General features: G+C 41.1%; 1 protein-coding gene across 1 annotated transcript in view; it reads left to right on the top strand.

The window, feature by feature from the left end:
- NFKB1 (nuclear factor kappa B subunit 1) overlaps positions 1-22,243 on the top strand; it is a 59,055-nt gene extending 36,812 nt beyond the window's left edge. Inside the window, exons 10-24 of the mRNA XM_036381736.2 lie at positions 222-313; positions 892-1,030; positions 3,456-3,578; positions 4,523-4,609; positions 5,467-5,664; positions 8,730-8,871; positions 11,964-12,078; positions 14,054-14,255; positions 15,910-16,079; positions 16,915-17,017; positions 17,903-18,024; positions 18,852-18,918; positions 19,225-19,397; positions 19,532-19,703; positions 21,358-22,243. Of these exons, the coding sequence (XP_036237629.1) occupies positions 222-313; positions 892-1,030; positions 3,456-3,578; positions 4,523-4,609; positions 5,467-5,664; positions 8,730-8,871; positions 11,964-12,078; positions 14,054-14,255; positions 15,910-16,079; positions 16,915-17,017; positions 17,903-18,024; positions 18,852-18,918; positions 19,225-19,397; positions 19,532-19,703; positions 21,358-21,545 (2,093 nt within the window). The 3' untranslated portion in view covers positions 21,546-22,243. The remainder of the gene's footprint in view (positions 1-221; positions 314-891; positions 1,031-3,455; positions 3,579-4,522; positions 4,610-5,466; positions 5,665-8,729; positions 8,872-11,963; positions 12,079-14,053; positions 14,256-15,909; positions 16,080-16,914; positions 17,018-17,902; positions 18,025-18,851; positions 18,919-19,224; positions 19,398-19,531; positions 19,704-21,357) is intronic.
- Positions 22,244-23,111: the final 868 nt, after the last annotated feature.

Genomic DNA, 23,111 nt, shown 5'->3' with positions numbered 1-23,111 from the left:
TAAATAGCAACTAGAGTGAAGTCATTAGGATTAGGCTGATGTAAATTTGATGTAAAAAATGTGTTATTTCTGCTGTTTTCATAAAACAGATAAAGATAATTGATGTATTGTGTAGTATTTTCATCCAAGAATTAACCACGTTGATACTTATCTGGAATAACCACAGCCAAAGGTTCAACAAATGCACAAACATCCCAGAGTGTTACTTTCATTCTTTGCAGATGATATTCAGATACGTTTCTATGAAGAGGATGAGAATGGTGGTATGTGGGAAGGCTTTGGAGATTTCTCTCCTACAGATGTACATAGACAGGTAAGTAACAGAGCATTTGTCCTTTGTTAATGATTCTCCCACCTTTGTAAGCTAGGATTACATTATAGTTTGTAAATTCTGTAAAAGCATCTGTATCCCATACTGACCTCCTCTTTGAGTCATTGCTTCCTAACAAAAAACTGAACAGTTCTTTAAAGACATCTGTTAGGTTACTAAGAATACAGTGCAAGGATATTAGGAGAAAGTCCCATTGCTTTAACATGCACCTCCTGTAAAATGGGATAGGACATATAAACAGCTCTGAGAGCTCCTGGGAACGCACTGAGAAAGCCACAGAAGACATGCTAAAGGATCAGGGGACAAACAGTGTAGTACTGACATATGGGATGTGGTGGCACTTGGCATGGCAGTTCTGTCTTTCCCAAAAGGCTTTAGGAGTCAATCTCAGAAGTGAAACTGAAAGCTAAAATGGAAGTTTATTGTTGTAACAGCCCTTTGCTCTGAACTTTTGCCTCCTGAGCCCTAAACCAACACCTTCAAAATAATGCAAATGCAAAAGCCAAGTTGTCAAAAGCCATGCTCTGTGACAGATATGCTTGTCTTTGTTTCCTTCACAGTTTGCTATTGTGTTCAAAACACCCAAATACCGAGATGTCAATATCACAAAGCCAGCATCTGTATTTGTACAACTGCGTAGGAAATCTGATCTAGAAACAAGCGAACCCAAGCCTTTTCTCTACTATCCAGAAATCAAAGGTAACTCATTAAACCCGTTCTACAGATTGGAATGGAAACTGTAGGGTCCCTAGGAATGTTTTTAATAAGATAGAACTGGTTGGGTGAGGAATTTTTGGTTTTAGCTGTTATTTTTAGAAAATATATTTGCCTCCTTGTTTTGGACAGAGTCAATATGCAGTGTGGTAGGTTTATAATGGGTTTTGTAGGTGGTGTTGTAGGACTGGTGGGCAGTAAATCCGTGCATATTTTCCGAGTGAGGCTTGTTCCTCGCAGATTCCCTATATGCACTCATGCCTGTCCATACAGTAGATGGCACTCTTCCTCTGAGTTTCTGCCAAATAATACCTGAAGAGATTTTACTGTCAGTACTCTCAGATGAAACCCTAAACCACAACCTGTTGGTGCTGGTGGAAAAGGCACATATTTTGCAGTTCTCATCTTTTACCATCATGCCAATACCACTGATGTTTCTGTATTTTCCAATTGCCTGTACTAGTTTAGTAAGCCCAAGACATTTCTTGTGCGAGCAGGGAAAATGCTGTTTCAATCTCTTGTTTAAAATTTTAGTTGCTATAAAGAAGTAAAAGAATTGGTATTGGATCTGCTTCCTAAATTAGTAGTGAAAATAAGTTTAATCAGCAGATCTGTGCCCTTTGAAGTCTGCATTTCAAATGTTTGACGGGAATGACATCAGGAGTCAAGCTTTTAAATACCAATAATGTTCATGATATGGAAATGCCTTGAGGGCCCAAGTCATAATTGGTGTTTCATTGTATTATCTTTCGGCTTAGGAGTTTACCTGCCTGCAGGTTACACTACTGAATTCTGACCCTGAATGTTTTCTGTGGCTAAGGTAGAGCTGTGTTGAAATCAATTCCCTGTCAGAGTCTCTAAAATAAATGTGCATTAGTAGTGAGAGACTCAGGACAGCTGAGGAGGGAGTGGTGGTGATCCAATTAAGTCTACTTTGCAACTCTTAGAATACAACAGCAAAAAGTATGAATTCACAAAAGCTTCCAGAGTTGCCAGAGAATTTCTTCTTGGTAATGATTTCAGGAGCCTCTTGCACAAGTGTTAAGGGAAGTGTTCAGCTGCAGAGCAAAGTTGCTTCAAATCTTTGAAGCAAATCTCTTTTATGTGCCTCTTAATCAATTAAAATTAGTTCAACATTATGTGCATTTTCAGGTCCCCTATACAACCTCATCAAGAAATTACCATTTAGGATCCATTTATATAACCCTTATTGCAAATATTCCCACAAACTTAGACCCATATATGTGGATTTTTTTGTGTTTCTCTGACTAGATTGCTCTCTAGGGTTTTCTCTCCTCGTCAGTGTGAGTATGCCTGATGTGTGCATGCATGCATACTTACACATCATGTGTACCTGGAAACAATGCACGTGGCTTTGTCAGTGTACTGGCTCATGTATTCAGCTGTCTCATCTGATGCACTGACTGATGTGCCTGTGCATGAAATTTCTTTTTCTCATATGGCTGTTGAAAACTACTAGATGGTTTAATGAGCAAATGGTATTTTGTTCTTTCTCAACATTTCTACTGGATTTTAACACATGTAATGTTTGTATCCCTGTTTTTGTAGCTCTTGTCATGACATTTTCACTTTCCCCAGTCACTGGGATAGTCCTTTTATATCTTTGTGTTTTGTTTTCCAGGGATACTAAGTCTTATTTTGTACTTATACTATAAAATAAGTTCAGGCTTTTTTTTTCTCCTGCTACTCAGCATGGTTTGACAGTAATATGTCCCTGCCTGAAAATAAGTTGTCTTTGTTCTAGTGGCTGTTACGGTATTTTAAGTAAATCATTTCAAGCAAGCACAGTTTTCACCATTTCTTGCCATCCCTTAAACAAAAGTTGAAAAGGCACTGCAGGTACTCTGCACTGTTTAAACTCAAAAGTGCCTTGTGATCCTCTGATAAGGCTCCATTTCTGAAGATCTGCTTGGAAGAAGAGCCTGTGCTTATATTCCCCAAAGGCAACAAATTTGGTGTTTGGAGCACTTGCTGATTCATGACTTGGCTTAGACACTGAAGAATGTTGGGGCCACTGATCTCCAGGGCTCTCAGTACATGAGACACTTTTGAAGGAAGCGCTGAGCCCCCCAAGACATCTCCATATGTGTCCCCTGAGTCTGAGCACAAGGCAGTGACATGGCTGAAGAGACCAAGCCAGGCCCAAGCTGTGCTGCTGGTCTGACTGTGGGCTTGGCACTGGCTTGTTCTCAGAGGAATTCTCTCTGCTCCAGTATGTACAAAGATTTTCTTCTATTTGGAGCTTGAGGAAAGTTGACTCTTCTACCACAGTCTGCATTGTCCTTAGTCCTAGTAACTGTAGTGATGCTTTCTGTATGCACACCCTGTGTGTGCTGTGCCTGTCACCAGCAGGACTGACTCCCTGTTCTCTCTGTTCCTTCCATCCCAGATAAAGAAGAAGTGCAAAGGAAACGGCAGAAGCTCATGCCCAACTTCTCCGATGGCTATGGTGGGGGCAGTGGCACTGGAGGTGGTGGCATGTATGGAGGGGCAGGTGGTGGTGCTGGCTCTGGTAAGGCAGCAGTTTTGGGCAAAGAGGGAAAAGGGCTCTACTTTGAGAGCAGGACAGATGTTTATGCTGATTTTTAAGATGTAAAGAGGATTTTGTCTCCTAGGCATACTAGACCTGACTCTGTTGCCTTTATTGTCTTTACTGTTACTCAATTCAGTCAAGCATCTCCTTATTCTAAACACTTCATCATCCTGCTTGCCTTCCCACTTTGGGAGCTCTGTTGCGTCCTAGGGCCTGGGAGGTGCTGAAATTCATGAGACAGCTCAGTTTGCTATCATCGTGGGTGTCTAAAATTAAACAGGTTTTGAACTGTTTCTTGGACCACAATTGGAATTCTGCAAATTAACTGTGTTAGTGCAAAGAACTGTTAAAAAATTGGAGATGCTCTTTAGTGAATTTTCTACTGTGCTCTATCTGTTGAGGTCAGAGTATATCTGATATGCAGGATCGTGAGAGCATTGCTTTAGTTCTTGCAGCAGAGCATTAAAAACCTCTAGGTCAGCAAATGTCACCTGAACCACAACCCTTTTTTTAGAGCAGGGAATAGAGCAGCAGTTTTTCAAATTGCTACATATGTTGCTGGCAGCACATGTATAGCATAACACCAGAATACAAATGTGTTGTAATCACAAAGATTCAAAAGCACAGAGGGCAGCTTGTGATGTCTCAGCTGAGTTTCAGAGGAAAGACATAACAATACTACATTTGGTGGTGTTGTGGATGTTGGGGTAGAGAGTGTCACTAGCCAACCACCTAGAATTTCTTTGGATTTTTGAAGGGGTAGGGGAGAGCTCATCTTTAGCCTGGAAATTAGTTGGATGGAATAAAGCAGAAGGTATGCAGAAAACAAAAATTCAGTTCTTTAGGTTCATTGTTCTTTTTGATGGATGTAATCATTTTTAGGATGTAATTCTATTGATTCTTAATCTTTCTCCATTCTTTAGGGTTCAGTTTTCCTTCATATGGATACTCTGCTTTTGGACGGATGCATTTCCCTGGCACAACAAAATCCAATGCTGGCATGAAACATGGTAACAGCATAAATATCTTTTTTCCAACAGTTGAATTGAGCTTGACTTGTATTTTTGTCTACACTATGAGCCGGAGTGTCAGGCAGGTCTAGCTAAGCGTGCTGGAGAGGGCCTCTTCTCAAACCACTGACAGCAGAGGGGTTTGTGTAGCTTACACTGCCCTGCTTCTCTTTTTTCCTCTCCAAGTGTAGTTTCTTTTTACTGTGCAGTCCTGAGAAGCAGTGACCAAAACCCCTCTACGTGCTTCTGTATTCAGTGTATTGTTTCAAGCAACAGCCCTCTTGCTTGCTTGAATGTGCTGATTACAGATGACCCAAGGATGAGACCACAGAAAATGTATCTTCCTTTGTTGCCAAAGTCTGGTACTACCCTGTAGCCCAGAGAAACCAATGGAAAAGATTAAGTTAATAATAAGGATCCTCTTGGCTTCCTAAAATAGGAAGGTAATTTCAGATGTACATGTTGATTACTCCATAGATACTTCCAGAGTCTTGGGGATAAACTTGCTGTTAGGAAAAAAAATGTGTCTGAGTAATTCTGCTAGATTTTGTGAGAGTACTTCAGACTTACATTCTTGTACCATGAAAAGAGAGGTAAATCTGTTGTAATATATAAAAGTGTATTTCTAAAGTAGAGGCTGTCAAAGAATTAACATCACTTTAGAGCAGTCACATCACTGTGCCTGTCCATGTGTGTTGGCATGTGGAGTATCATGATTCATGAGTTTAGTGATAAGTTTTACATTGAAGTAAATTTTTGTATTCATTTTTCAGGGTTTGGTTTTGTCTAGTTGAGTTTTATCATTTGTATTAAAAAAAGCAATGGTACTGAACATTAATTATTCTACTTTTTATTAGAAGGCCTATCAAATTGCACAGCTGAACAAGACAGAAAGAGCTGTGATAAACAAAATGAACAATGGGACATGAAATGTGATGTGAAGATGGAAGCCATGGAGAGCACTGAGTGCAGAACATCTGCTGTCCATGAGAAAAAGGAGGATTCTGGTTTTTCCTGTAAGACTGAAGTGAGCGAAGCAGATTGCAGGTGGCAGGGTAAGTGAGCAAGTAAATCTATTTAGGGTAAATCAAACTGCAGTACTGCAAAGCAAGCATTAAAGGTTTGGAAACTCCAAAAATGTCTGCTTGTGGTTCTCAGAACATGAAAATTCCCCAAGATCTAAGGTCCATCCCTATACCGAGTTCTGTAGATAACCTTCCACGTTTCTACTACCACTGGACACTTGAGCTTCTGCTGGTCATGCAAGGAGATGAGACAGCTTTGCCTGCTGGGCATGTTAACACTGCCTTTGAATAAGGCAGTGTGAGGAAGGAAGCTACAAGCAGTGAAGGCACAGGGAATGTAACTCAGCTGTTAACTTGGCTTTTGATATTTGAGAGACTTTAGTGGATGAGTTAATGGATGTTAGTATGACTTGCAGTAGCTCTTCCCTGCATCACTGTTGAACTGTGTGCAAAGTAGCATTATTGGTTTGAATTTCAAATGTCAAGGTACCTGTTTACATTTGGCAAGTACACTGTAAAGTAACTGCAGTAGCAATGTGTTACACGTCAAACTAATGCCTAAAAATTTTTGCTTTTTATGTGTTTTTCATATATTTGTAGCTTTGTAGACCATTAATATGTGGTTATCCAGTTCCTGGTATTTTTCCTACCCTTTCTCTTTGATTTTAGAATAATAAGCTAACCTTCTAACACACTCCTGAAATACTGTTTAGTCTTATTTTCAAGTAGAGGGCCTACAGAAAGAACATTTTATTTTCCAATCAGAATCTTAGAAGACATAAAAGAAGTGGGGCAAAGAAGCCCTGGACCAACTCCACTGATGCAGTACCTGGGGGAAAAAATACCTAACCAACTTCTCTCCTAACTGGACAATGTTTTTTATATAGGATAATTTGTTAAACTTACAAAAACTGTAGAAATCTGTTCCTGGGTGTGCCCATAGCCCATAACTGTGGACACACCTGGAAGTTTCTAATAAAGAACTGCTTTTTTTATCTTACCATTTTAACACTGTTGTAAATGGTTTTGTCTTTTTATTTCAGGCAACAAAACGAAAGGAGGGGGAAGGCAAGGGTAGTCAACAGAACTGGTTTAGCAGCAGAGTTCTAAAATATATAAAGACTGCAAATCACCCTTTCCCAGACACCAAGACGTGCATTTCCTGGATTGTTTTTTTTTTTTAACAGTTGATGGACACTTTTTTAAAGGATTTGAGTAATCATGCTTAGCGTAAAATAAAAAAAATAGTAGTTGGACTAGAGAGACATGGTATTGGTAGGAATTGAGCACAAAGGAATTTCTTGGTTCTGGTTTTTACCAAGTGCAACATGATCTAGACCACTTTTGTTATTCCCTGGATCAGGGAGAGAGCACATTACCTTGTGTGTGTCAGCCCTGTCTGACACTTGCTATTAACAGCACTAGAAACTTGTGCCTTGAGAATCCAAAGTGGCACAGGAGATGGGCTGTAGTTGTAAACACCTCCAAGGTGGAGCCTCTTGTGATCTGAGAACGGATGACGCTGAAGCAACCTGCTGTTTGTAGTTTTGGTTGTGACAAATCCTGTGACTGGTTCAGAGAACAAAATCTTGTGCTGATATGAAGAAATAACAATGTCCATTTAGCTGTCATGAAGGAGGGGTCTGAATTGTTTACTTGTTTTCCAAGCAATTAATATTGTAGGCAGGAAGCTGACTTTTTTAATCTATTGTAATGGCATGAAAGGAGGCAATTTCTAGCTCCAGATTATACAAAGAATTGATGCAGAAGAACAGGCTCCATAAAATAGCTACTGCAGGCTAGATCATTTGGTTATTATACTAAAAGATACATGTCATATTTTGAAGGATATCTTTCTTGTGTGTTTCATCATATGGAAAACCAGGGAATTTCAACACCCAGTTCTTTGATCTTTGGAAAGATGTATAATGAGAAAAGACTGAACTGCTTAACACCCTTTAACCTGAATATGTATCCTGAATATAACACATTTAGTGTTAAGAGGTAAATAGCAAATATAAATCCGTCAGGCCAGGCATATAGTGCAGCAGCCACAGGGATGTACTGGCCAGAACAATAAGCTCCATGGATAGCTGAGTAAGTCTTTGCCTTACAGCAGTGATGTGTTCCTGTTCATCAGGGACACACTTCTGACCTGGTTAAATGCCTGGTTTTGTGTAGCTGGAAATCCTGGCTATTGTCTCCCCATGTGTGCTTTAAATGACATAGTCTGAGGTACTTGTTTGCACTTTATAATTCCCAAACTTACAAGGTTTTATAGAAATATGAAACTGTTTAAAATACAGGCTGGTTTCAGATGATACCGCTTCACAGAATGACGCTGTAGTTTCAGAGCTCATCTGTTTCATTTTCACTAGTTTCTTGCTGATACAGAATCACAGAACTATTGACAGAGCAGCTAGAGTTACTTATATCTGCAAATGAGTTTCTTTTCTCCCATTTCTCCCTTTTGCCTGCCCACCATGACAACTTCTGCTTTTTGAAATCTCAGTGGCTGTCCATTTTATAATTCTAAAATCAGGAAACAAGTACTAACCATTGCAAAAAGTGAAATGTTTTAAACAGAAGAACAGACTCTCTGTGTTGCTGCTGTGCAGGCTAGACTGCATGATTTGAGTTGGAGAAGGAGTGCAAAGCCCTGCATTTATTCCACAGCTTTTCTCTGAGCTTCTCTGCATTATTTGACGGGTCACTTAGGCTTCCCATGCCTCAGCTTCCTCAAGGAAAAACTACTCAGACCTGCAAGTTCCAGATCCAATTTCTGCTCCTTTTGTATCATTTCACACAACTGCACATCAGTGCTGTTAATTCAGTGCCAGTCAAACCAGAGGGAGCTTCCAGATTTGACTGTTCTCAGGGTTCCTGCTGCCTGAATGCTCAGCATGCACCTAGTTTTCCTTCCCAGGCATTCATTCCCTCTGTCCTCACCTCTCAGAAGTAATTAGCAACCATCTCAGTGAAGCAGTGAATAATGCTTGGTGCTGTATTTCTGTGACAGCACAAGTGCCTGTCAAAAGTAGGTGGTGTTCCAAGGAAAACAAGTGAGCTGATGAAGAGGAAACTTTGTGTTGCAGATGCCCTGTTCCTGGAGAAGGCCATGCAGCTTGCCAGGCGCCACTGCAACGCTCTCTTCGATTACGCCGTAACTGGAGACGTGAAGATGCTGCTGGCAGCTCAGCGCCATCTCACCGCTGTCCAGGATGACAATGGGGACAAGTGAGTTGACCTCACTGCACTTGCTGGGTTGAAACCAATGGGTTTGGGGGCAGAATGGTGCAGTCAATTTGTTCTGTCCCTCGTGGGTGCCAATCACTGATGGCACCACTTCTTTCTGCTCTTTGGGAGAGGTACAGCTGTGATTTAGACACTTTTGTTTCATTCGCAAAGAAGTCACGTACACCATAAACTTCATTGATCCAGTACCTGTCAGAAAATAATCTGGTCATTGAGAGTATGCTGAGCATGTTGTGAGTTTGAGTTTCTTTGCCCTTTTTTACTCAAAATCTTGAGGGAGCATGAATTGCTGTGCTTGCATCATGATACACGGTGTGTGGGGATCCTCAGCTTGGTGCTGAAGGAGAGGGCCCTGCTTTTTATTCCATGCAAGTCCCTAAGTCTTCATAGGATGCTTCAAGTAAGAGATGCACCAGGAGAAACAATAGCTGGAGGGTCCATACTGCATTTCTCCCACTGACATCAAGTTCTTTCCAGAGGACATTATTTTGCTCTTGCTTATGTCTGTACTGTACTGTTGTCTTCCAATGAATTGCACAGATGCTTGTGCAGACTTGCTAATATTTGCATATCAGTCTTTCAATAATGTGAGCTGGAGTGGAAATCCACTTTGTTACTTTACAGCCATGCAGGTTCTGTGGAACTCAGAGTGAAGTACTGTGAGGAACTAATAATGATCAGTAGTTATTTAAAACGAAGTTCAGCAAAAGGGCTCTGAACAAACACAAAGATAATCTCTTGCATAAGCAAGTGACACTATGACATTGTTACTTTTTAGCTGGCAGGCCCTGTGCAATCACCTACATTTCCTTAAATTGTAGCGTTTTGAACAGTAGAAGCCAGATAAGCCTCAAGATGTCTAGCTAGAAGGAAAATTTCAAGTGACTGAGACCTGTATCCCACTGTTCAATTACTCTGAGAAAGGCTACCACCTTCACTCCATTTTCAATGAAAATAGGCCTCAGATTACAGAGAGAGACTGCACAGAGAGAGCTACTTTACAAGCTTTGCTTTCCAGCTGGAAACCTAATGTCTGCTTTGAGATAAGCAGGAATATGAAGGAGGTGAGAGCTAGCAACAACATTTACAAGTGCTATGGAAAGTAGAGCTTCTGTGTTTAAGAAAAGAAAGGGGGGACTTAAAAGTGTACTGAGCAAGTAGGCCCTGCATTTAAATACCAAAAAGGTGCTCCTCCGATCTGGAGTTGCAGGGCATTTTAACTAAGTTAAAATACTTCTTAGTATTATAATAAATAGTTGTTTTCTTGCTGAATCAAGAAATACCTGCAAGTATGTGAAGCTCAAATTCACATTGCCTTTCTCCTGAGATGGATTTCTTCTATGAGCATAATACACATCTGTATTACTTCACAACTTTTTAATAAAGCAAAGCTTTGGTGATTGTCTTCCAGCTCTCTTGGGGGAGAAGAAAAAGGTCAAAATTAATTAATAAATTGCCCTGGTTTGCACTTTAATCATTAAAATTATATGGCAACTAGCAAGTTTTTGCTTAAGCATTTCAAAAAACTTGGCTGTCAACAATTTATGGCTTTGAGACAGAACCCAGAAACCTGTGATTAGTGTATATTTACAGTGGACACTCAGTGACACTGGCTGTGACTGTATTTATACCAGTACCATTGCTCTGTAGATATCTGATGGCTCTGCAGTGGTGCTCAAATGCATCTTTTCATGTAGGAATGTTTAAGAAATGGAACTGACCTTGCGTGGTCTAGTCAGCAGCATCACATATAATAGTAGGGTAAAATTAAAATACTTGCTGCTGAAATGAGAACAAAAGTGGAAGAACAAATGTGTTTGGAGATTTGAAATAAAATGTCAGCATGATACAGAGCATAATGAAAAGCATCTGTCAGAGCAGAGGAACAGCACTTTTCCAGTAATGATGAGACTGTACATCACAGGGGAGTTGAAGGAGGGAAGTGCCATGATACTTCAAGTAGCAGTATACAGAATCAGCAAAAATGCCCTTTAAGGGTGAGTTTGATTTGTAAATTTCTTTTCCTGTTTTTTAAAATATCTTCTGGTTTTGACTGCTCTCTGTCTCAATTTCTGGATGACTCCTTGCCCTGAATGGCATGGAACTTCCTTTTTATTTTTCTGACAAAAGTGTAAATCTGAGACTGTTCAGGTGTTTCTGGAGTGGCATAACAGACACACCACGTGTCCTGTGCTGATATTTTGCGTCAGCAGCAACTTGCTCAAAGATGAGTCTAGAAGGTGGTCAGCATGTGCCAATGAGGGCTCGGCAGGGTATGGTTCAAAACAAAGGGCATGATTTTCAAATGAAGTACAAGGTAGCAAGGCAAATGGAGCTCTGTGGGACAGGAGTGATGGATTCTCAACCTGCTTTTTCCTGGTGCCATGTAGCATGTCCAGCCCTCACTGGTGGTGAGGGACCTGCCTTTGGAGAAGAGGGGACATTGTATTAACCCAGTAGAAGTAAAGTGACTTGCTGTGCAGTCACTCATGTCTCAAAACAGGTGCTTTTTTGGTATGATCCCTCTGGCCACTGTTGCAAATCCTGTGGTTGTTAGTCACTGGGCCTGAGTCCTTAGTCATCTTTCTGTTTGAAAATGAAATAAAGAAAAACCCACAGATCTGGGGAAACCCGTAAGGGGAAATCTGCTTTGGTAGCAGAGAGGCTTGTGGAAATTCTGCAGGAAGGTTTTCACAGTAAGAAGTGTTTATCTGCTGCATAATTCAAAATATGAAAAAAACAGCAAACCAGCAGAGAATCTGAGGATTTCTGAAATAATTGTTTTGTGCCACACATTTTATATATTAGCCTGGTAGTAAAGTAATGCTGAGGGCCAGCAAAAGCCATCCTGAGTTTGCTTGTGTGATTGAAGGGTTAAACAGTTACCTTCTGATCTGTTTTTTTTCAGTGTTGAGATTCATTTTAGGTCTTGATACGTAGTGTTGGAATCATTATCTCTAATAGTCAAGTGTTTATATCAGAATGCATTCAGATCTACAGCAAAGTCTTGAAACTTTTGTAGTAAGTTTGAAAACAGTGTAAAATTGTTAATCTGTTTTTTGTTTTTGTTTCAGTGTCCTTCATTTAGCAATTATCCACTTTCATACTGAGCTGGTGAAAAACCTCTTGGAAGTGATGCCCCGTTTGAATTACAATGACATCATTAACATGAGAAATGACCTCTATCAGGTGAGCAGTTGTGGGGGTATAACTGTTGCTGATTGTTTAGCCAGTAAAAAAGAAATTGCACAACTTGCTGTCTGTGGGAAGAGATCAGACTGATGCAAAAAAGTTTAGAAACAAGGATATACTGGAAGGTTGTGGAGGAAAAAGATCATGTTGTCACTGGTTTAGTCCATAATTCTCTTGATGGTAACAGAAATGTCTCCATGGGCTAACTGTGGAACAGGCCAAAGAGAGTAAATTCTTCAGTTCATGGCTTCAGTATTTGGCTTCTCTGTCACTAAACCAGAGGTATGGATTACAGTGTGCCAGCTCTGGACTCCTCTGCCCTTTCTGACACTGCTTAACTTGGGATCATGAGTCAGTTCCTGCATCATCAGTTATCTGTAGGCACATGTGGAAGCCATAATAACCTCTGCCATTCCTACAGCCCAGATTGTATTTGTGCCCATCATGTAAGCACCAAGATTTCCCTTTCATTTCTGCAGTAACTGAGAAAAGCCCATCCCCTTGGCTTTAACCTAGGAGGAAAACAACTGGCAGGCACAGTTCTGTCTCCTCAGCTATAGTCTGGCCTGTTTGCATTGTAATTCAAGTTCTGAAAAGAGCTGTGGGAACTTGCCTGGAAAATAATCTCTTTATAAAGAGATTGTGCATGCCATTGAGCAGCACTCTGACATTTGTGACATTTGCTTTGCTGTGAACAGTAAAGGCAGATTTTAATTCTATATAGGTAGTCCCAGGAGGCTTATTTTGACTTGTTTTCCTTCACATTTTTATGTTCTTATAAAGTAAGTTTGAAATGTGGAGGCTGCTGAAATTAAGCAGAAGATTCTAAATTGAATTCTGTGCCCTGTGCTTAACAGAAACAGGAAGCAAAGCTGGGCTCTACACTGGAAATAAATCCCTGGCCTGATCCCTGATAAATACAGAACCTCTGCAGCTCTCCCTACCTTCAACTTAAACCTTAAGCCATTAACAGAAGAGAATGTAGGCTTGGGCTAGAATTTTCCTTCTCTGCAGATATTCTGAAAGCTGACATATACCTTACAGATGCAGTAATTAATTGCAAATATGTTGACAGATGTATTGACAAACACAAGCTTATTGTGCAGAGCTGGAATGAGTCTTTATTTTTAAAGTCCTCTGTCAAGGTAATCTAGATATGGAATCTTACTCAATTTTAAAATTATTTTAGTATTGGAATTACCATTTCCCAGACCTCATTAGAATGCTTACTGTTTAAATACATGCATATGTATGTTCAGTGTGATGCTGCTCAGAACTGACAAGAATGCAGTATGCAACCAACCTCTGGAAGGTCCCAAAACCTCTCAGCCTGAGCACTGCTCAGTGCTGCAGGTGCACAGAAATGGGGAATGTGCAAATGGGATCAGCTAGTTCAACACACATGGCATAAATGCACAATTGTTCTGCATTTTGACAAGTGCACAGAACCTGCAGGATGTTCTTCTTTTCTGTGCAGCCATAAGGAACTCCTGTGCCCATGGCTGCAAATCTCTTGATTCAGGAGCAAAATGAAAGCATGGTTCATTGCTAAAGGACTTGAGTAGGGCCTGGAAAGCGTGTGTGCTCCCACTGTGGCATGAACTTGGTGATGGGGCAGCCATGGAAGCTGGCTTGCAGTGTGTGGGGGGCACAGGGATGACCTCATTTCCTGAGTCCCTTGCACTGCAATGCTCAAATAGCCAGGTCAGTGCCCTGGCTTATAGAGTAGGCAGCATCTTTGTTCCTCCCAAAGTCCAGCTGCTGACATCAGCAAGGCAGCTTTTATTTCCAGTACGTAGAAACCCTATTTGTAGTATTCAGTAGAAAAGAAGCTACACCACTCCAAAGCCAACTAAAATCTTGCATATGTGTACAATCTTCTCACACTAGGAGCTTTTATGGGTTTCAGAGATTTCTGTACAAGTGATGTAGCTTTGTTTATCTTCTTATGGCTTGCTTCTGTCACTTGCAGACCCCCCTGCACCTGGCAGTAATCACAAAGCAGGCAAAGGTGGTGGAAGACTTGCTGAAGGCTGGAGCAGATGTCAGCCTTCTGGATCGCCATGGCAATTCTGTCTTACATTTAGCTGCTACTGAAGGAGATGACAAGATTTTGAGTCTACTCCTCAGGCATGAGAAGGTATCTCCCATGGTCAACCTCCCAAATGCTGAAGGTATGGAAAGATAATGGCTTATCTTATGCCCTTCCCTACTAGACAAACACACCACAATTCCTGCCAACACTGTGTTGCTACACAGGTAGATACAGACCCTGAAAATAACATCTTTCCCCATTTTGCATATGCTGTCCTTGGGTTTTAATATGCCTGCAGGCACAGATGAGAGAGCACAGGCGTGTCAGTTTTCTGGTTATACAGAACAGGAAGATTGGTAATGGTCACGTGACACAGCATGGATTTTAATTTTTGTCCCTGTAGATTCTCTTCAATATCACACAATCTCAAGCACTTGTGTTCATCTTGTTCCTTACACCACCCTTGGTTTTTTTAAAAAATCCCCCTGGAAGAAAATGTTTCCTCCTGCCTAGTGAATGAAATCCCCTTAGAAATAGTTTCTGCACTAGTATTGAGTTTCATATCTGGCACTTTGTGACTATCCAGAATTAGAGCCTGTAAAATAACCACAAAGAGACAGTTCTCCCATTTTTCAGGGTGCAAGAGACTTCAATCTAGTACTCCTGCTCTAATAAATTGTAAAATGTCTGACCTAAAATTGTCATCGTGGATTCAAAAAACTGTGTTCAGTTCTTCAGGAAGAGAGGTTTTTTTGGTTGGGCGTTGGTTGGGTTTTTTAAAAATGGCTTTATTATTATCTTTCTGGTGCAGGTATTCTTGAGGTGTCAGGTCACTGTGACCTTACAGGAGGATGATACTAAAATATACCAGTTACTCTCCAAACCATTTTCTAGAGGAGATGTTCAGTGGCAGATAGGGCCAGTGTGAGGTACCTACTTGTTTAGTACTAAGATACAGATTTTCTTTTTAAGGCTATTCTCTTGAGGCAAAAAGATGCTCTAGGTGAGCTCTGTCGTTCCTGCCTTCTGTTCCACCTTGTAATCTGATTTTTTTTCCCCTTGCATGGTTTTGACTCTCCAAGTTCCAATTTATGCACAAAGAACATATTTATTAACACTATTAACTTCATCCTGAGCCTCCACCTGGAGTACTCCCTTAGCGTCTGGGGCCCCCAACATAAAGAAGGACATGGGCTTGTTGGAACAGGGCCAGAGGAGGGCATGAAGATGCTCACAGGTCTGTAACACCTCTCCTCTGCAGACAGGCTGGGAGAGCTGGGACTGGAGAAGAAAAGGCTCCAAGGAGACCTTACAGCACCTTCCAGTACCTAAAGGGGGCTGGAGAGAGGTGTTTTATGAGGACATGTGGGGATGGCACAAGGGAAAGTGGCTTTAAGCTGAAAGAGGGTGGGTTTAGATTAGATCTAAGACAGAAATGCCTCACTGTGAGGATGATGAGACACTGGAACAGGTTGCCCAGAGAAGTTGCGGATGTCTCATTCCTTAAAGTAGGTTCAAGGCCAGGATAGGTCTTTGAGCAGCTTGATCTGGTGGAGGGTATCCCTGCCCACAGCAGGAGTGGGGCGGAACTAGATGATCTTTGAAGTCCTTTCCAACCCTAAAAATTCTATGATTCGGTCATCTTTTAGTGTATAAGCAGGCAAAATATGTTATTTCTGCTCAGATAACTACAGTAACTCATTTTACATTTTCTCACTTTGAAACTCATTACTCTGACATTTCTGAATTTTACAATATTAATGCAGATGAGGGACGGGTTTTGTTTTGTGTAGGTCTCAGTGCAATTCACATGGTGGTGATGGCAAATAGCATGTCCTGCCTCAAACAGCTGATTGCTGCTGGAGTTAATGTCAATGCTCAGGAACAAAAATCTGGACGAACTGCATTGCATTTGGCTGTTGAACAAGAGAACATCCCCTTGGCAGGCTGCCTTTTGCTTGAGGTAAAGGCAGAATTTCTTTCTTCCAGGTCTTTTCAATTACATATTTAAAAGCTGTTGACAATCCTAAAATGCTTCAGAATGACAGAAGAAAGGGGGGAGGGTCCTTTTTATTGACCAGATTACTTGAACTGGTATAGTGGCAAAGTTACTGATAATGTTACTGTTTTGTTCAGCTGGTGAAGCTTTTGCTCAAGTTGAGGAATTTAGAGTTTGTGACCCTAACCTGACTGCATATGCCATGTATAATTTGCCCTGAGTAAGGCTGGCAGGCACTGAAGTTACCATGAAGAAGTTCATCCCTTCTTCTGTGTGAAGTAGAACAGGTATAGAGTTGTGCAGAGAGATGTAGTTGTGTAATCTGTAAATATTTATCTCATCATAACACCTTGATCCTGGTATCCTTAATTCTACACACCCCAGCTGGCTGTGTAGCTTTCCTCTGTGCTCATGCATGGATGTGCCACCAGCCTGGCTGTTCTGATGAGCAGCAGGAGGGCAGGATTCTGTGCACACCACTCCCACTCCAAAGGCCATGGGCAAGCAGATGGCAGAAGTTTTACAGGGGATGCAAAGTGGCTTTTATCTACCTGACCTATTTGGAGATATACCCTGTGCCTCCTGCTCTAACACTGGAGCACACTACCACTCTATGCATGTAGACAGTTGTGGTTCCTTTCTAACTCCTCCTTTTCAGGCAAGAGTTAGAGTTTTTATGCTACCAGACACAGAATGGTGCTTACTTGCACAGTAGCAGTGTTTATGCTGACATGAGCCTCTACAGCTGCATTGTACAGATTTTTTTTTTTTTCTTTTTTGCCATTCAACAAAACCTTAGGGCGATGCAGATGTGGACAGCACTACATATGATGGGACAACTCCACTTCACATAGCAGCTGGAAGGGGCTCCACAAAATTGGCAGCAGTTCTCAAAGCAGCAGGTATGGAAATATATCTTGCTGGAGACTTCTCTTTCACAGTGACAATTCAAGTTAAAAGGCTGCAAAGCAGAATGAACTTGTTTAAACGTGTGGAGGAAGTCAGATATTAAAAGGAAGAAGGTCTGAATTTCCTCAGAAAGTCCTGCTCTGAGGTGCTATACTAATCACTCTTCAGCACCATCTAATGGCTGGAAAGGCAAACTATGTTGGTCCAAAAAATTCTCGAGAGGACTTTGGGAAGTTTCTTGAGTATCTTTTGTAGCTTTTATAGCTGAAGAAGCAGAGAAGAGATCTTTTTATGTATCTGGGATAAGTGTTGGACTGCTTTAGAAAGAAAAAGCCAAAAAAAAAAATACCATCACTGAAGCATGAGCTTGTAGTGTCTCCTACTGCTGTCACTTTGGAAGAATTAGGTTGGAGTATTTACTGGAACATTTTGTCAATTGTACTTAAACCTAATTTTTCTCCTTTGAAACAGAAACCCAAGCCTCCCATTGCTGAGGCTGCCTGCTTGGTCTTTTAAAACACCCCCACTTTCTCTGACACTAAAAAGCAGCACCACACCATCCCTTCATCACATACATGCTGTGCTGTGTGAGGCAACGTGGGACTGGGAGTCAGTTGATAGAACCAGAGCTCTTTCTCTGGGCCCTAAGGCTCAGCTTATCAGGTTTTTTCCCTCTTTATAATGGAGAGCAGCATTGTACAGAGATGTGACAGTATTTAAATGTAACTGAAAAAAAGAGCTACTTCCTAGCTTAATATAAAATATCATTCACCTGGAGTAAATCAGCTGATTTGCCATTCAGTACATAGAAGACATATTTTAAATATTATTGAGAAGCAACTTGAAGCCCCTTTCCCACCCCCCTCCTTGTTTTTCAGGTGCCAATCCTCACATTGAGAACTTTGAGCCATTGTTTGATCTAGACTATGTGAAAGATGATGATGATGATGAAGGGATTGTGCCTGGAACAACACCACTGGATATGGCAGCCACCTCTGAGGTATGTGGTCTGTTTTCTCTTTTAGTTTTTTGGTTTTTTTCTAATTATAAAGGATAGTTCAGCTCTCTCAGCCAGCTCCTTTCATTGCATCCAAAATTATTGCAATTAATTCGATGAATTTGCCATCAAAAATTAAGCTAATTCAGCCATAAAACTCCCCTGATGAAACAGCACTGGAAGAAAGCTCCACTGATCTAAGGCTGCTGAACAGAAATGACCAGGAAGTTCTTGAAGCAGTTGCTCTACAGTCTTCAGTGTGGGAAAGTATTTACCTGGGTGGGCAGCTTGTGTTTGAAGGCCCATTCTGGAAGGGGTTTCTTTGCTGAGTGTTCTTCCAAACTGCAGCCTGTGTGTGGTGGGAAAATGCACTCCTGTGTTCTACCCAAACAGTGACTGAGCTGATTATTGTGCATGTGGCTTGGTGTGAATGTAAAGGATAAGCAGTCAGCATCTTTGCTCATCTGGAGCTGGGAGTGGTACCAAGCTTAGGTGAAAATCTAACCCAGGCTTTGTTTTAAAAGATTGGTTGCAGCAGCAGGCAGCAGCTCCTTGCCTAGTCTCTGCTACTGCCATTTATTTACTGCCAAGACTTCCTCTGTGTCTTGAAAATAGTTGCCAGATGACACAGCTTAAAATAAAGGGAGATTAACTTCTCAAGATTTCTCCCTAAAGTTTAGCACAGGTTTTGTACAGTATCCTTAGTCATACTGAACCTAGGAGAGAAAAAAAAATGCTGATTTACAGATGGAATTTTATACAAGACTGCTGAGACTTAATGGACACTAACCAGATTTCTACTAAATACTGACTTTAATGTATTCTCTTAGGTGTATGACATATTAAATGGCAAACCCTACGAGTCAGCAGAGGTTTTGGAGGACTTACTCACACAAGGTAACACCTATAAAGACTTGACAATATCCCTCTAGTAATTGAGTACTGAAAGAGTAAGTGCAGAAGACATTGCCCTGCTTGTAACTGAGCTGCTGAGAGAGAAGATGTGCCCTCCCACCCCCTCACTCATACAATGAGCATGATTCCCTTAAGATGTCTCAAGGACAAGGAGTACATTTGCAGTATTGCAGCAATACATTTGTAAATGCTGGGATTGAACTCTCAGTTTGACTTTGTTTCTGCTTAAAAATGAACTGGTGCATGTTTTGTATAAATAATAAACTAACGTATTTCTCTGTTCCCCAGGACATTTGAGAGAGCTGAATGAGAATTCCAAGATGCAGCTTTACAAACTATTGGAATTGCCTGATCCAACTAAAAACTGGTCCACCCTAGCACAAAAACTGGGTCTTGGCATACTTAATAATGCCTTCAGGTTGAGTCCTTCCCCATCGAAGACCCTGCTGGATAACTATGAGGTAATGTGCTGTGACAGGTTATAAAGAACATGGATACACGTAGAGAACCTTGTTCTCCCGCACAGTGAGACAGTGCAGCCCTGCAGCTTTAGCCAGCCTGGATCATGCTGAGTGTCTGATGTCTGCTCTTTCAGGTGTCTGGTGGTACAGTTCAAGAGCTGATTGCTGCTTTGAGACAGATGGATCACACAGAAGCCATAGAAATAATTCAGGAAGCACTGTCCATCTCACACAGACCGCCTCCCCTGGAGGACAGCACAGCAAAAGCTCTTCCATTATCATCACCGCTCACAAATGGAGAGACAGGTAAAACTGACAGCAAAATATGAACAGCTTCATTTAAGATCTTTCTCCCTCCCCACTCTATCTAGGACTGTTAGGATTGCACACCTTCTTACACACACTGCTTCACCTGCTTACTGGTTTCAGAAATATTTTACTGCAGTGTGACCCCTGTCATCATAGATACCTGCTAGATACAGAAGAGAGAGGAAAAATTAACCACTTGAATCAGCATGCCTGCATCACAGTATTCATTCTACTGCTGCCCTTTGCTAAAACCAGACACCTGCCATCTGCTAATGGTTAATGCCTTGGATGTACTGGGAATATAGGCAATTATCTCCTAGGTGTGTACAAGGGCCATTAGCTTTTGACTTCCTCCCCCCCCCCCCTCCCCCCACAGCTGGATAAACAAAAATGTTTTGGGCTCTTAAACTTTTTGGCAAGACTTCAGTATTAAATTTCTCCTTCCACAATGTGTAGCACTCCAAAATGGCCCAGTGTTCTGTAGGCAAAGAAACTGGGGATGGCTTAGGTTACACAGGACCTTGAGGAGTCCTGCTGGCCAACTATCTGCTCAGAGCAGGGCCAGTGGAACATGACATGAGGTTGCCCATGTTATGTCCAGTTGAGTTCTGAGCACCTTCAATGACAGAGGTTCTACAGTGGTTTTGGGAAGGGAACTCTACTAAGAGAGATTGTGAGAAGTTTGCTATCAGGGCTGTTCAGTCATTGCCTGGCCAGGTTTAGTAACAAAAATGTTTGTTTTTTCCTGTTCAAACACTGGTAGTGCTGCCTGTAGCCAAATGTGGAAACTTACACCCTGTGTAAAAACATTGTAGGTATTTCTGGTAAGAAAAAAGAAACACCACAGTCACTCCATTCCAATCTAACATTGCCAGTTTATTCTCTATAGAAAACTGTTTGGTCAGTCATAGAATAAACCTTCACACCCACCCAAAAATGTGCTTGTACACATATTGCCCCTTTAGATTCATCTTGAAGGGTAAGAGGGGTTCTGCTCCCTCTGCAACATGGAGGGCATCACATAGTTTATTTTAAGATGTTTGCTTAGAAGAACAAGACTGAATTCTTAAGGTACCACCACTGGTTTAGTCACACTGATCCCACATCGTACCTTCAGTTTCAGCTTACAGTCAGGCACTCCTTCTGTGGATCCTGCACAGGTGATGAATGCTACTGACTTGTTCCTATTTTGGGGTCACTTACTAGATGAAAGCTCTTCAAATGTTTGTCTCAAAAAGAAATCTGTAAGTTGAAATAACATGAATTAGAAGTTTTAGGAGCCTCATCCTGGAGTTGTACACTTGCACAGAGTGTGACTCTGAGAACCAGAGAACCTTTTGCCCTGTGATCACCACAGCTGGGCAGAGTCCTAACCCAACTGCAGTGACAGCATTAGTGTCAGTAGAGCACCAGGCTTCTCATCCCATCCAACCTCCAATTGCAAGCTGATCTCTGCCAGCAGTACATCAGATCACATGCTTTGGTGGCCAGGAAACATTCAGTACAGCTTTTCCTATTACAATACCTCATGTTAGACCTATTTTCCTATTGAAGAGCTTGACCCTGTTGGTTTATATGCCTTAGGCTTTTCTCAAAGCAACCTTGCTCAAGCCACACAACTGATGATGTTTCCCTTTTCTCTGTCCCTCAGGTGAGCGCTACACTAGCAGATTCCAAGACCCTGAAAGTGTGTGTGACAGTGGTGTGGAGACCTCCTTCCGCAAGCTGAGCTTCACCTACTCAGACTCTCTGAGCAGCAAGTCCTCACTAACACTTGGCAAAATGGCCCTGGGCTATGGACATCAAAGTTCAGGGCAAAGCAATTACATAGCTGACTAGTGATAGTTGGCAATATGCAGTTACAGGAAGAAATGGGACATTTCAAATTACATCAGTGTCATCCTGGCCAGAGGGAAGGGAACTCACAACCAAAAGTGCACTGGAAGAATCTCACCTGAACCCGAACAAATGGCAACTGCAGCATCTGACTCCTAGCCACTGCTTCCTTCCTCAAGTACATTTAATTGTGTTCATTTACAAGCCATTTACAGCAACCAGGGCTCCACTGCTGCATTAATACACAGGTCTGGATGCTGTCAAAGACTGACTGAACTTCCCTGGTCTGTGAGGATTTTCTTTTACAGATGAAAAAGAAGTTGTTAATGCATAATACAAACTTACTAAAGAGGCTAAGCACAGGAGCAATCAGAAGATACAGTTTCTAGCTGCTCTCTTCATAATTTTTGCAGCACAGTTGCATGCAAACAGGTTATAAAATAGCTGGCAAAGAAAAATCATTACTTTAATCACAACAGAGACAACTTAGCAAAAAAAGAGAATCCTAAAAGAATCTTGTATATTTCAAATAATGTATTTAAACTTAACTTTGGTGCCTCTTATTCAAAAATTTTTCAAGTTTGGCATTTTCCTACTTGTAAATAGTTTTTTTTTTTATATCTGTTCCTTTTTGGAAAAGCGTGCTTTTTAAATGCCTATTTTTATTTTACTTTTATAATAAAACCCCAAAATTAATGCTCCTGTCTGTGCCTGCTGTGATTTTTACATTACTTTTCAAGTAGAGGTATTGAAGATTTAGCATCTCTATTTTAGGCATTGATACAAGATCATGCTGATTTCCAAGCACTAAAATGAAATGCTGCAAGCCACCTGTCTTAAGCCTAAAGTATCTTTTATGGAGGGAGAGTAGGACCATCAGCTACCACTGAGCAGCTGTACTTTGAGATTAAGGCCTCTTCCTTGTTTTAGTTCTCATGATTATGGCAGCAGAGAATCATTTACACTGAAACCAACTATTTAGTGTCTCAGCAAATTTCTGATGAGACAGCTCTCCTTTGGGCTATCTAGAATCTCCTGTAGTAACTGTGCTCATGAGCAGTGTTTCTTCTTGTCTGACATCAGTTCTGAGACACGGTGAGTGTCCTGTTATTGATGTTGGCCCAACTAAACAGAACAGACATCAGAGTTCATGATAAAAAAACCAGGAGGGGCACTGTAACACAGTCACCTCTAGCCAACTTTTGTGGCACAAAGAGGGAGTGTTGACAGGGTGGTTCTTGGCTCAGCTCAGTCTTCAGTAACCTGGGTGTCACTCCTAAGAAAATGAATCAAAATAAACCTTGAAAATGGTTATGTTTAGAGTGGTAGCTGCTGTAATGAATTAAATTATGAGTAACAAAAAAACTTGTGAATTTATTTTAGAATCCAGCTGAATTACTGAGAATGTTAATTACTTCCAGAGAAGATGAATAAAAGTGCCATTCATTCTTTCTTTCAGTTCTTGTATGTATAATCATCAAGGCAATATCTAAGGCATATAGATTTTTGTTCAATTAATGTACTTCTCCAGTATTCTCTTTGTATTCCAGCTCTAATAGAAACAGGCAA

Source organism: Molothrus ater, chromosome 4, assembly GCF_012460135.2.
Source record: "Molothrus ater isolate BHLD 08-10-18 breed brown headed cowbird chromosome 4, BPBGC_Mater_1.1, whole genome shotgun sequence".
Classification (NCBI taxonomy): Eukaryota; Metazoa; Chordata; class Aves; order Passeriformes; family Icteridae; genus Molothrus; species Molothrus ater.
The sequence above is the reverse complement of the archived record's forward strand: the minus strand, read 5'-3'. Positions and strand labels throughout refer to the sequence as shown.